General features: G+C 40.3%; 3 protein-coding genes across 5 annotated transcripts; 2 read left to right on the forward strand and 1 right to left on the reverse strand.

Annotated features, from left to right (window-relative positions):
- Window positions 1-861: 861 nt before the first annotated feature.
- Window positions 862-6490, forward strand: LOC4351303 (uncharacterized). Of its 3 annotated transcripts, none has more exons than XM_015763904.3 (14): window positions 862-1064; window positions 1159-1323; window positions 2095-2193; window positions 2400-2486; window positions 2573-2641; window positions 2733-2829; window positions 2915-3017; window positions 3328-3544; window positions 3674-3787; window positions 4480-4611; window positions 4905-4985; window positions 5743-5859; window positions 5956-6024; window positions 6110-6490. In XM_015763904.3, the coding sequence occupies exons 1-14, from the start codon at window positions 948-950 to the stop codon at window positions 6116-6118; spliced, it is 1476 nt and encodes a 491-aa protein (XP_015619390.1). In that variant the 5' UTR covers window positions 862-947; the 3' UTR covers window positions 6119-6490. The 3 variants fall into 3 exon arrangements, with proteins under 3 accessions (XP_015619390.1, XP_015619391.1, XP_015619389.1); XM_015763905.3 differs by having other exon boundaries at window positions 5956-6018; XM_015763903.3 differs by having other exon boundaries at window positions 5956-6293.
- Window positions 6491-6665: 175 nt separating this feature from the next.
- LOC107276839 (uncharacterized) lies at window positions 6666-8225 on the forward strand. Its single transcript, XM_015763909.3, has 3 exons — window positions 6666-7620; window positions 7735-7797; window positions 7905-8225. The coding sequence occupies exons 1-3, from the start codon at window positions 6945-6947 to the stop codon at window positions 7916-7918; spliced, it is 753 nt and encodes a 250-aa protein (XP_015619395.1). The 5' UTR covers window positions 6666-6944; the 3' UTR covers window positions 7919-8225.
- A 150-nt stretch (window positions 8226-8375) lies between these two features.
- Window positions 8376-12000, reverse strand: LOC4351304 (phosphoglucan phosphatase LSF2, chloroplastic). The gene is made up of 4 exons (XM_015763908.3): window positions 11563-12000; window positions 9851-10056; window positions 9165-9335; window positions 8376-9083 (listed from the first exon to the last, which is right to left on the reverse strand). The coding sequence occupies exons 1-4, from the start codon at window positions 11795-11797 to the stop codon at window positions 8880-8882; spliced, it is 816 nt and encodes a 271-aa protein (XP_015619394.1). The 5' UTR covers window positions 11798-12000; the 3' UTR covers window positions 8376-8879.
- Window positions 12001-13094: the final 1094 nt, after the last annotated feature.

A 13094-nucleotide genomic window follows, 5' to 3' on the forward strand; every position in this document is an offset into this window, starting at 1 on the left:
CTAAGATGAAAACTTTCAGAATTTGGCCGAAAATTCACAAATACCATACTGTAACATGTCACAGAGGTTGCCCGGCTCATATTCTTCTATGATAATACATGATTATCTAAGCATACATATGATTGTTTTAGCAACTTGTTTGACGGCATGTTGCACTTACAAAAATAAATCTAATCACACGCTTATTTTATATTATGTATTGACTAATATATTACTTCCTCCGTTTCACAATGTAAGTCATTCTAGCATTTCCTATATTTATATAGTTGTTAATTAACAACTATATAAATATGAGAAATGCTAGAATGACTTACATTTGAAACGGAGGGAGTAGAATTCTAGCAATACATACGTATGTATGCGGCCGCCACGGGCTTGTGGACCACGGACACAGCCTGCAATATTGCACGTGTACTTGTGGCCGTAACAGAGGCGGACATGAAAATATATTGGGTTAATTTTTTTATTCTAGAGGTATTTTGGTCATTAGTACGAAATTGTACCGTGCTAACGGAGACTTAACTGACGGCGATGGTAAATTATATAAGTTAAACAAAAGACGCTGGTATATTATAAAATTAAACTAAGTCAGTGGCAGATTATTGAACTAGACTAAAGTCAATGGTATATAAGTAGATTCTCTCATTTATTTATACATTTACACTGTTCAAAATCATCGTCATTGTCGTTGTTTTGTTGTTGCCAGTTTAGTCAATTACACTCTACTGATACTGATACCAGAATGCTTTTTTTTTTTTTTTGATTTGACAATACGAACGAACAGCTCCTCTCTCGTCAAAATGAAAAGAAAGAAAGAAAAAAACATATATATAAGACGTCAAACCTCGGAATCGGGGGATTGTGTTTGTGAGTGACTTGTTTGATTAGATTTGCCGGGACGGGAGGACAAGCAGAGTAGACGACGGAGTTTGGATTGGAAATTTGGAATGACGACGACGACGACGACTCGGCACCGCCTCCGGGATGCGGCGGTGGCGTCAGTGGTGGCCGTCCTCCCCCACGAGATCTCCCCGCTCATCAGCGCCGCCTCCACCTTCTTCTTCGTACGTATCGTATCGTATGCTTCCCTCTCTCTCTTGCTTCTTGCTTCTTCTCATTTCATTTCCTTGATTCATCTATGGCTTTATGGCTGTGCAGATCCTCAGCGCCTACTTTGCCGTGCTGCCGCTGCGGGACGAGGGGGCCATCTCCCTGGGCCTCTCCTCCCTCCCGGGTCTCTTCGCCGGCTCCCTCCTCCTCACCCTTGTCGCCGCCCCCGTCGCCTCCCTCGCCTTCTCCCTCCCATCCATCCCCAAACCCAGGGTCCGTATTCTTCCTCACTTACATTATCTATTTTTATTAGCTTGCTTTTTATGCCACAAGCCAACCGGTTAGATTTCTTAGATGCAAACTTCGGTAATGCTTTGTACCTTTACGGACGCAATTTTTACACACTTATTGTAGTCAATCACGCAAAAACAACTGCATTACATTCTCACAATCATGAAAACTCTTTTTAACGAATATGAAAACTTGAATTGGTTCAGATGAAAACTTGCTATTTGCTCTAAGTTCAGATGTAGGCACACTTCTTAAACCTGAAGGAATGCAATTCTTAACTCAACTCAATTATTTCAATGATTGTATTGTTCTTGCTTTAGTGTTTCACTAGTTAAAAGTAGTATACCTTTATTTTGTTTCATTTGATCAAGATGCTAGCTTTGCCTTCTGTATGACTGGAACAGTTGATGAATTACTTTAGAGTACCATGTTAATCATTGAATTTGTGTTCTTTTGTCTGTTGAGAAGAAAAAAATAATTCTGGTCTGTGTTGTGCGAGCTTCTGTATATTTACCACAGGAATGCAATAATTTGGGTATTTCTTCAGTAAACCCCTTTAATTTAAGATGGTTCAGCTAGCTTTTCCTTGACTAAATACCAGATTCTTGTCCTCAGCTTTCTTCCGTTTGTTTATCGATGATGAGGTCTACATTTTAAGAATTTGAAATATTCTGAAGAACAATACAGGCTACAAATATCCTTGCAGTTATTTCTTATTCACTGACATCAGCTAATTTTATCATCTATATTCAGGCTTTGGTTTTCATACACAGATTCTTCAGTTTATCCCTTCTTGTCTTTTTTGTTCTTTGGTTTGCCTCTACCCCTGGGCATTCCCCTTCTATCTCCCAGGTAATATACATTGCTATTAATCTTGGTTTTTGCAATTATGTACAATATAGTTATTAAATTTCAATGAAATTGTGAAGGGAAAAAATTACCGTACCATGAATTTTCACTCAGCTGCTTCGTCTGTCCCCCTGAATTTCCTAATCTAAGAATCATTCCTCACACAAAAAAAAACTTATTTTTCTCTGTTTCTTGGTGTACAAATCAAGTCAAGCGAAGATGCTTCAAATAAACCTCCTGGATGGGGAAACCACAGTTGGTTCTACATATTAGTGAGAATAAGCTTGTTTCTTTGGGTACGACTTTTCATGCTACATGGGCATGTTCATTTATTCTAATTCTCAAACTGATTATTGATTTGAGTAATTATGTCTATTTGAAGGTTTCCTTGCTTAATCTCATTGCAATATCATCAACATGGGCAAGAGTAATTGATATCATGGATAGTGAGGTATCATTTACAGCTGCTCTAAAACTTATTGGCAAATTACCTACAACTGATTACTTTTGCTTCTGATATTCTTATTACTCTTTTAATTCAGTCAGGTTCAAGATTGTTTGGTTTTATTGGGGCCGGTGCTACGCTCGGGCAACTTTTTGGTTCATTATTTGCTGCAACTATGGCATTGCTAGGGCCCTGTACGTATGATTTTCTGAACAAGAAAACAAATTCCTGATTTAAAATTTCTAGAATGCATTTTCACATCTCCGAAATGTGCCTCAGTTCTGCTCCTGTTTTCATCCCTATTGATGGAACTTGCTGCATTGTCATCGAAAGGAATCTGCACTGATGATACTCACGGCTCAATGGAATTGTCTTCTACAATGTATGTATCCTTCTGGACATGGTTTGCAATATCCTGACTTATCTATGACTGTTAACTATGACACGGGCAAAACATATCATTGATACGGACTAATGTCCAGTTTTACTTTCATTTTTAATTCTTAAACTTAAGTCACATTATAGTTTGTAAATTCTTTCTTTTATAATCAACCTCAAAACCCTTGAATGGATTTTGTTAGTTTGAACGTCTCATAGCAATACAGATAGATTGCCTGCTGATTATTTGATTTGATATTTTGGTGATTCCTTGTTTTGCTTATGATTGCATCCCAATCTATTACCAACTGCAGAGCCGAACAAAGCCAAAATACAGAGGCTGATGATGAAATGTCTTCACTGGTCACTTCACAAGGATTACCGTCCCAAGTCTCCGAATCTCAGAAAACCAAACCTGAGATTTTTGTGATGTTTGAAGGTTTCTGGCTGATTGCACGCTCTCCCTATCTGATGTATATATCTCTATTTTTGTGGCTGAGCGCTGTTGTGTCGTCCTTCTTTTACTTCCAGGTATGGTTCTTCTATATATGTCTATTGACATGAATAAGTTCCACATCACTGTGACCATGTTGTTTCCTTAGTTACATCGTTGGAAGGATCCACCATTTACCATCCATTTGAATTCTACCTGATTTCCAGAAAGTGACGATAGTTGCTACAACAATATCAAGCCCAACTGCCAGAAGAAGAACCTTTGCACTCATAAACAGCTTTATTGCCGTCTTTATTCTTGCAGGGCAACTCACTTTGACGGTATTTATCCATCTCCAGATTGTCCTTGGTTTTATTATTAATAGTACCCCTTTTTGCAGTATGAATAAATCTTAACCTGACAAATTGTCCTGCACAGGACCACTATGACATGCGTCATGGTGAAGTAGCTTTATATGTTGCAAACTGAACATTTTGACTCATTAGGCTCTCCCTCCTTTTTGTTTTGGTGGGGAAGGCTCAATTAGAAAGCTCAGCTTCATTTCTAACATCTATTTGATCATGCATGCGTATCCCCAAAGTGCTTATTTTTCTCATACAACATTGAACTTATTATTTAGTGATATCTTCCTTTGTTCTTTTGAAGACAAGAATGTGTCAAAATTTCAATAGATTTTCCTTCTGAATTCTGATGTAATTCTGATACACGCATATGTTCCTCAGTTTGACAATTAAGAGATAATTCGCATCTCATATCGTCAAAAGAAGGGAAGAGTTCATTACGATGTAGTCAAAATGATGTATTGCATGTCTACATCACTACATTCCAAGTACTGAGCAACTTATTAGCATTGGCAAAAACAATATAATTTAAAAATGTCCTAACCAACAAGTTGTTAGAAAACTGCAATGACTGAGGAAGTTTTGCTAATTTTGTTTCTTCTTTCATTTCGAAAAAAAAAATCTCGAAATTTCGTTACTGATTCCTGTTATGAATTAAACAACTATTTCAGGGTCGTATCCTTACCATAGCTGGTGTAACAGTTGCTATCTGTGCATCCCCATTCATTGCCACATTGAATATGGTTGCCCTTGCTCTATGGCCAACTTGGGTTGCTGTTGCTGTCACTGAAACAATTCGAAAGGTACATATAGAACAGGGAGCTATGATTGAACTTTTGGTGTAATAACCGTTTTTTACCATTAAATGATACTTTCCAAAAGTCACATACAAATAAATATGCATATCTAGATGTGAGCATTCATTACCACCTGGATATTCATATTTGAGAGCTGAGACACATTAATTTGAATTTAATCTGGAATTTTCGCATGTCAAGGATATCTAATCACTCATAATCCATTTTTGTGCAATTTAGGGTTTTCGATGTTAGCTCTAAATTGCTGCTTTCCCAATCTCATCTTTTATTCTCTGTAGGTAACTACTTATGTTTTGACAAGACCTGGAAGGGAATTGCTATTCACAGTTGTCTCACAGGATGAGAAGTACAAAGCCAAGGTAAAAGATATGTCATTACCTGTTTGAGTTTAGTGACCAATAAGAAACGAAATAATACATTTGCTTGAATGCAATAGATGAGTTGTGTCAGTAGTACACATTATCATGCACCACAGAGAACTAACAAAATTTCTAATCCCTGGATTGCTCATCAATTTTCATCAATTTGCATTGTGTTATAGATGTCTCCGGTAGATATCAAGCATATACACATCAACATATGTGATGTGTTTTTGTTCTCAACCCTGGTTCAAGGTGGTCGTAGGCATGGCGCAAGAGGCCGCCCTTTGGCATCTTGCCCATCCTCTGTCGCCAACGCTTCCTTCTTAGCGTGCTAGGTCATTTGGTCGTCCCATTGTAATCGCGAGAATAGGATTAAGTCCTTGTTTTCCTCTCCCCCCCCCCCCTTTTCTTCCCAAACCCCCCTTCTTTTCTTTGTTTTGCCTTTTGTGTAAATTTTATTCCTCTTAATACAGAAGTCCGCAATCCTTTTGCGTATTCCCCAAAAAATAAAATGGCTCTGTTTTGAATTCACCTAGGCACATCAGAGTTAGCCTTGTCTCTTAAAATGGAGAGTGGGTGATTAGCAGCGAAATTTGAAGTTGAATTTCCAGATTAAGTAGGCTATTGTAGAAAAATAGTCAGTTTTTCAGTTGCCTTCTTAGTCTTATATTTAAAATCATCTTAAATACGTGTTCACAAATGTATGACCCATTTCAGTTTTGACTATTTAACTAATGAATATGAATTCTAATAGGTTTGTATAGATGTTGTTGTTCAAAGGCTTGGTGATGCAACAGCTGCCGGAATATACAGTTTGTTGTTCAGCAGCCTTGAGAAGAAGGCATCCATGGTCACCCTCTACGCGTTGCCGGTATGTGTCATGGTTTCAGTCATTGTATTTGTACCCCATCACCACATAGGATTGCATATATCACTGAAGAACTAATTTTCTCCCTTCTGATAACAGCTCTGCTTCGTGTGGCTTCTAACGGCATTTCATTTGGGCCGGCTCCAGACAAACCTTGTCAAGGTTCAGGTTGCTTCTTTTGCATCTTCGATTCCTAGATAGGTACTTGGTTACCTATAGTAAGGTGATTGTAGCTTACTTAATTCACTTGTAGTGTTCTTAACACAAATGCTTGATACGGGGAACTGCTGCACGTACCCACAGAAATGCATACTGTAAGTAACCAGAGTGCAGAAAGAAATATGGCACAACGACAAGTCAGGTTGCCAGTGGCGTTGATACTCCTTTTGCCTTGTAAGACTAATAGAAGATTTATCGAGAAACATTTTTGTTTTCAATATAGCATTAGGATTACTACAGGAAGGATACAACATGCATAGAGGAAGAAGGAATACTGTATGACTAGATGAATAACAGATGAGTATGTGATCTCTGCGTCTATTGTTAGAAACAATACTGTCTTGCAGACGGCAGTGTATGTGACTTGTTACATTGCTATTTGCTAATGAGAAAACAAGGCTGAATTTGTTGGGCATTTTTGCTTCTTTTGGGAACTCAATATGATCTTCAGGCATGTACAATTTACTGTTAAATTGATACTATAGAAGTGCTCTCATGGCACCTTCTGATAACTTATTGATCATGTTCTTCGATTTTCATACTGCCTGATTAATTTCTGGAACACACACACAGATACACGCATGTAAAGACAAGCTGCATTTCTTATTACTGTATTTTCTTTGCAAAGCGAGAGCCCAAGATTGAATGGTGGAGAGTAGAATGAATATTGCCTTGCGTGATCTTTGTGCTAATCCTTTTTAAAATTGCGCGGGAAGAATCCCCGCGTGAGTTATAAAACGATACGCGCGCCACGCCGGATCATCAAGCTGCGAGCCTCTCGTGCTTAATACTAGTCACTAATTAAGTGCTTAAGCTAGTGCTTAACACTAGCTAGCTAATTGCTCATCATTGATCAAGCGAAGAAGAAGATGATGGCGTCACCGGCATCCAAGCGCGCCGCCGTCGTCTTGCTCGTCGTGGTTGCTTCTGTGATGATGGCGACGCCGTCGGAAGCGATGAGACCGAGGAGGAAGGCAGCCGCCGCCTTGGTCTCGTCGGAGGCCCGCGTCCTCCGCTTCCCCGGCTTCCCGGGAAGCCGCCAGCGCTTCCCGGGGTTCCCCGGAGCCAGGCCGTCGCCGCGCGCGGCGCCGCCGAAGCCATCACCGCCGCCGTCGTCGTCGTCAGTCCCCGCCCTGCCACTGTCTCCACCCGCCGGCGGCTCGCTGCCGCCGCCGTGCGGGAGGTCGTCGCAGACGACGCCGCCGGGCACCTTGATCCCGGGCATGCCGGGCAGCGGCGGCGGCGGTTCGTCGCCGACGGACTGCGTGACGTCGCTGGCGGGGCTGACGACGTGCGCGTCGTTCCTGACGGGGGCGGAGGCGGAGACCCCGACGCCGGCGAGCGAGTGCTGCGGCGGGCTGGGGATGTTCCTGAACAGCACGGCGGCGGCGGCGGAGGGTGACCGGACGTTGAGGTGCCTGTGCCCGGTGATCCTCGGCGACGTCAACCGGATGCTGCCCAAGCCGGTGGATCCCGTGCGGATGATGTACCTCCCCATCGCCTGCGGCCTCGTCCTCCCGCCTCAAGTCCTCTTCATCTGCTTCAGTCAGTTCTTACCTTCACTTGCACTCATTGATTCATCATTCTCAAATTCTATCAGATTAATTCCTTTCTGACGAAAAACTGATATATTATTGATTCTTTGATTGATTATGGCAGCCGGGCAGCCTAACCCACCGGTGCTCTCGCGTGTTCCTGTCTCCTGGTCGACGCTCTCTTCAGGTTCTTGCTGAATTTGCTCTCTTGGTTTCCTGTTAATTCACACATTGTTCAATCTGGATTTTTTTGCATTCTAATGTTTTTGTTGTTGTTGTTTTCTTAATATGCAGCAATGTCGCCTTGATGGTTCACGATAAGATCGATTCAAAGGTTACTGATGATTCAGTGTCTCACTTTAAGCTTACAAAGCTGTTGTTGGTCTTGAGTGTTGTGTTTTCAGAAACAGCTGAGCCTGTACTTCAGTAAACCACAGAGTTAGCTACCATACTGCTATATAACCACATAAGATTGGTTGGTACATCATGCGTGGTGTAAGAGCTTATTTCTTATTTATAGGGAAAAAATATGTAAGTCATTTCATCAAATATTCTTTCTCCACAACTAAAGAGTGTGAAATTTGGGACAATAAGGAAACTGAAAATACAGGTCAACTGCACAGCAAAATTCCAGTAGGAATGGAATGCTTTGTCTACAACATTACTTGTTATAATAATCAAATTGACAGGAAAACATAAATATCAGTAAACTTAAACATCCGCAGTCAACCTCTGAACATGCATACATCACATTTGGCGATGATATGATGAATTTTCACTTTCAGCAATAGTATGTGTTTCACTTTCAACAGCAATAGCCGTACACATGAGCAAAGTGACAGTCTCAAGACGGCCTTATTCGATACTCTGAATTTACAAGGCACTATGTGCGTGTGGGTTTCCCAATTACACAACTGGTCGCCATTAAGACTACGCAATTGCAACCAAGAACCAAGATCATCCAGACCAGCAATGCCATCTTCTGGCACCTCCTTATTTTGTCATTCTTATTATTATCAGATACCTACTAAATTAGATCTTGTCTGAGCTTTATTCTGAGGATAGGTGAATCAAAACCTTTTCATCTGCACCAGCTAGCAATCTGGCAGCAAAGAAGAATACTACTAGAGGAGCTAAGGTTCTGCTGTTGTCTGTTCCATAATGAATTCAATTTGCGCAGATTTGTTTATTTAGTTCTATCATATGTTTACTGCATTTCCTGACCTGTAGGCTTGAATAGAAGGATATGGAGAAGTTTTCATTTACTTCTCAAGCCTCCCGAAGAGCACGGACCCGTTCTTGAATTAACCTCCTCTCCGAGTCAGCAATGCCCTCAAAAGCATGCTCTGGCAGACTGTCAAAAGACTCTTTATGTGGATCATTCTTAGCAAGATCATAAGTTGCAGCACGGATCGCTCTCTTATTGGGTCCACAGGGCCTTTTAGAAGTTAGTTTCTCATAAGCTGTCTTAAGCTGCAAGCAAAAGATAAATGCTAAGAATGTGGCCTGGCTTATAACCCTGACAAGTTAAGAATTCAAGAAGATGAAACCTACATTCATATTCTCGAACCAAAACATGTAAGCAATTGCAACTGCAGGTGCTCTCCCAAGTCCAGCAGTGCAATGGACATAGACACGCCCTTTGCCTTCCGATATAGCCCATTCTAGTGATGCGACTGCTTTGGGCAATTGAGTCCTCAACGAATCTGGATCGAAGTCCACTGCCTGAAACCAAATAAATGCAAGCTTTTAACTCACTTTCATAATCAAACTTGCACTAACTTCATTGGAATTAATTATTTCCTAGACTTTTATAGTTTACTTTTGGCACTCAAAGATAGCAGCTTACTGTTACTTTTACGCTCTTCTGATGTACAGTGTTGGAGGTCAATATTTTATACTTTTCACCTATCTTGTCATATAGTGGAAATATGAAAGCTTGCTAGGTGGATATGAATTGTGATTATCTCAAATGAATTATAAAGTCCAATGCAAAGGACAAGGCCAGCTGTGCTCATTGCAGTAAAAGAACAATTACCATATTTTCTCATTAAACAACTTCTTAGTTCATCTGTCATGTTTATATGAATAAAAAAAATGCACCGGTGCAAAAGACCAGACACTATAAAAGTTAATCAAGCTTGAAAGTAGGAATGTAAAGTGCTCATTTTTTGTTTGAAGCAGAATTTCATAAGCAAATTAAGCATGATACTAGCTCAGTACATAAATAAGCGTCTCACCGGTCTTCTGATGTGTTTTATGCCAAGTTCTTTGCACCTATTGACAACAGTTTGGAAATCAATGCCCCAATATTCAATGTCCTTGTCCTGCTGTAAGCAAAGAATAAAGGCTACTTTCTCCTCATCTTTTAAGTGATCAATATCTTCTGGTTTTTGAGGTTGCGAGCCAACAATCAAGCTATCACTAATGATAGCATAATTCATACCTACATTCCAGGAGTAACAGAGTGAGAATTGCATAAACACAAAGTAGGGATTTTGTTTTGCTCCTGTTAATTGCTGTATCTATTTCAGTGACTTATAAAAATAATTAAAGCAAGCTGTGCAATTCAATTAAGTCATGACAAAGTATGACACCAATGTTTATCTCCACATCAAATTGCTATATCTTCAGCAAGAACTTTCACAGAACTTATCAAAGAATGGATATTTCACAAACATTTAATGTACAAAAGATAAGGGCCTCTACCATCTTAAAAAGATACATTTTTCACATCATGGTGTAACTTTCATTATAATGTAAGTGATTCTCAAATAGTTATGTTTAGGGTAACACAGTGAAACTGCCATATGAAGATAATAAAATACTAAACCACCAAAGCCCTCAAGCCCACCAAAAATGCAGAAGTAATTTCCATGCAGATCAACAATGCAGATTTGATCACTATTTGAGGGGTGGTAGATATAAGAATGCAAGCCCTGTGGAGCCCTGTTCCCCCAAAACAAAAACACTTCATGTGGCAGGCTATTAGAGATAGGATTCAATCAGCTGCAAAACTGAAGAACATAAGTTGGGTAGGATCAGAGTTTTGTCAACTGTGTGGTGAAATTGAGACCTCTGTGCACATTTGCTTTAGATGCCCAAAGAATACCTCGAGATTTTTAGGATTTCTTTACCATGGTCATTGTGAATGATAGCTCCAAAGAAAAACTAGAGTTGAATACATGTTACTGGCGGCTGTGAGTTTGTTGCTGTGGTCTGTCAGAATTGATATGATTTTTAGAAGCAAACTCATCTTGACAGCACTAACAATTCCTCTTCGCATTATTTGTCTGTTGTTACAGTGGAAGCCACTTCTGAAACCTGAAGAACTTCCAACCTTGGAGACATTGGTGGGTGCTCGGTAAACAGGATGTTTAGCTTCTTTTTACATACCATGGTTTTTGACAATCATCACAAACCATTACCGACTACTAACATTTGTAGCAAACTTAGTACTGAACATGAACCATGATGCATCATAAGCAACAGAACACCAAATCTAGACTTGACCTACCTCCCACAATCTTCTTTTTCTTTTTCTTTTTCTAATAGAAATAGAAAACCTCCCACAGTGTTCTCACTGATTTGACATTTCCCCAGGCCTGACTCAGGAAAGAACCCAAATCTCCTCGGACAAGGTTGAATCTTTACCAAAATGTTGATTGAGTCCAGTGTAGGGCTCAACATCCACACAAGAAAACCTTCATGAGTCATGACACAGATACGCATTGATCCAGCAGTTATAGTATCTCAGGCTCATGGATGGGACAATCGAACATCAACTGATATAAACGCACTAATGTAGTAATGCTATAACAAGACAACGCGTGCACGGACCAAATCAATCATTTCGGCGGGACGAAATTAACAATCCCCATCCCAAAAATAGAATCATTATCTAGGTAGGATCAAAAGCGCGTAGACGAGGAAAAAAATGATTGGTACGGACCTAAATCATGGTGGTATTCGTAGGGATTGCGCATCATTCTCTTCATGGCGGTGTTGTAGTCCTCCATCCTAGTGCTCCCCGTCGTGGAGGAGCGGCACAGGAAAACCCCAGAGGAACTCCGCCGCCGTTGGCTCCTGCTTCCTCCGGCGGCCATCCTGCTCCTAGCAGCGACGGCGCCGCGCGCTGGGAGTCCCGGGGTGGCCGGAAAACACGGGGCGGTGGCCATGGCGGCCATGTTTGCAGGATGTGGATGTGGCAATGCGACGATGCGAGCGAGGCAAGCAGAAAGGAGACCGGCCGGTGGTGGTGGTGGTGGTGGTGGGATTCCCGGCGGATTTGGCGCGGCTTCTGGATCCCGGCGACTTGGGACGATGCACACTCGTCTTATTAATCACGTAGGTATCTGAAAAGCAAGAAATCAAAGAGCGTTTGAGCACCAGGAGAAGAGAACCTTGTTGTCTAGCCTTTTTGCAAAAATCAAAGAGAATGTGACAATGTTGATGTTTGCCAAAGAGAAGCACTTGCTATAGTTTAACCTTATGTAGTCACTCTTTTTTTTCTCTTTTTTTTATTCCAGGATGTAATCCTTTTTTAGATATATTCGATGAGATGAGCATTGTCTCATACGGTTCATTGGAAAAACGTTTAATCTTAACCATCCATTTATTTTACCTTATTTTATCTTAACCCTCCATTCGTTTTCATGTCAAGACCATAAATGGGAAGAGGTAAGATGGAGTTGCGTCTAGATGCTCTATCCCATGCTTTGCAAGAAGAGAAGACAAAAAATAGAAAGGCAAATAAGACAAGAAAAACAAAAAGAGGGGGCAAGGCAACCCGAAGGCTAAGCTAGGGTTTTTGCCATGGCTACATCCGGACTCCTGAGCTCCCCCTTCTCCATTCCCGATCTTTACTAATCCTGCCTGAAGGATAATATCTCTGATACGCACCAAAAAGTTGTCTTTAAATAGGTTCCCTCTCATAACTAGTTTAGGTTTGATTATATCGTTAGTGCATACTATGTGTATCTAAGTAATCAAAAGAGTATAATCTTCTTATGTATACATTTATAATCGATTATATCGTTGATATATGTTTTTAGTGTGCAGCCACACGATTTCACAACATCACTACCTAAATTTTATTTCATTTTGGTTTGCTTTTGCTTATTGATAGTGCTAATTGTAAGCATAAGCTTTCTCTATAGAAAACACATACCACAATAAAAAAAGAGACACTTTCATGAGCATGAGAAAACTTCATGTTGAAGAAACTATGAGTGTGTGATAGGCAAGGTGGCAATTCTAATATAACAAATGGTTCCATTTCAAAACCTAGGACAATATACTGGACAATAAAACTAAATACTAGACTCTCTTTCTTGAAAGCAACCCATAGTATTTGACAAACACTTTGATTTAACAATGGAAAGTGAACATTTTGTGTACACTTTTAGAAAGCATGTGCTTAATTACTCAATAGGTGTTATAATACATTAATACTATGGATGTTAATATAATTAAAATAATATT

The sequence above is a fragment of the Oryza sativa genome, chromosome 12 (assembly GCF_034140825.1).
Source record: "Oryza sativa Japonica Group chromosome 12, ASM3414082v1".
In the NCBI taxonomy this organism is placed as follows: Eukaryota; Viridiplantae; Streptophyta; class Magnoliopsida; order Poales; family Poaceae; genus Oryza; species Oryza sativa.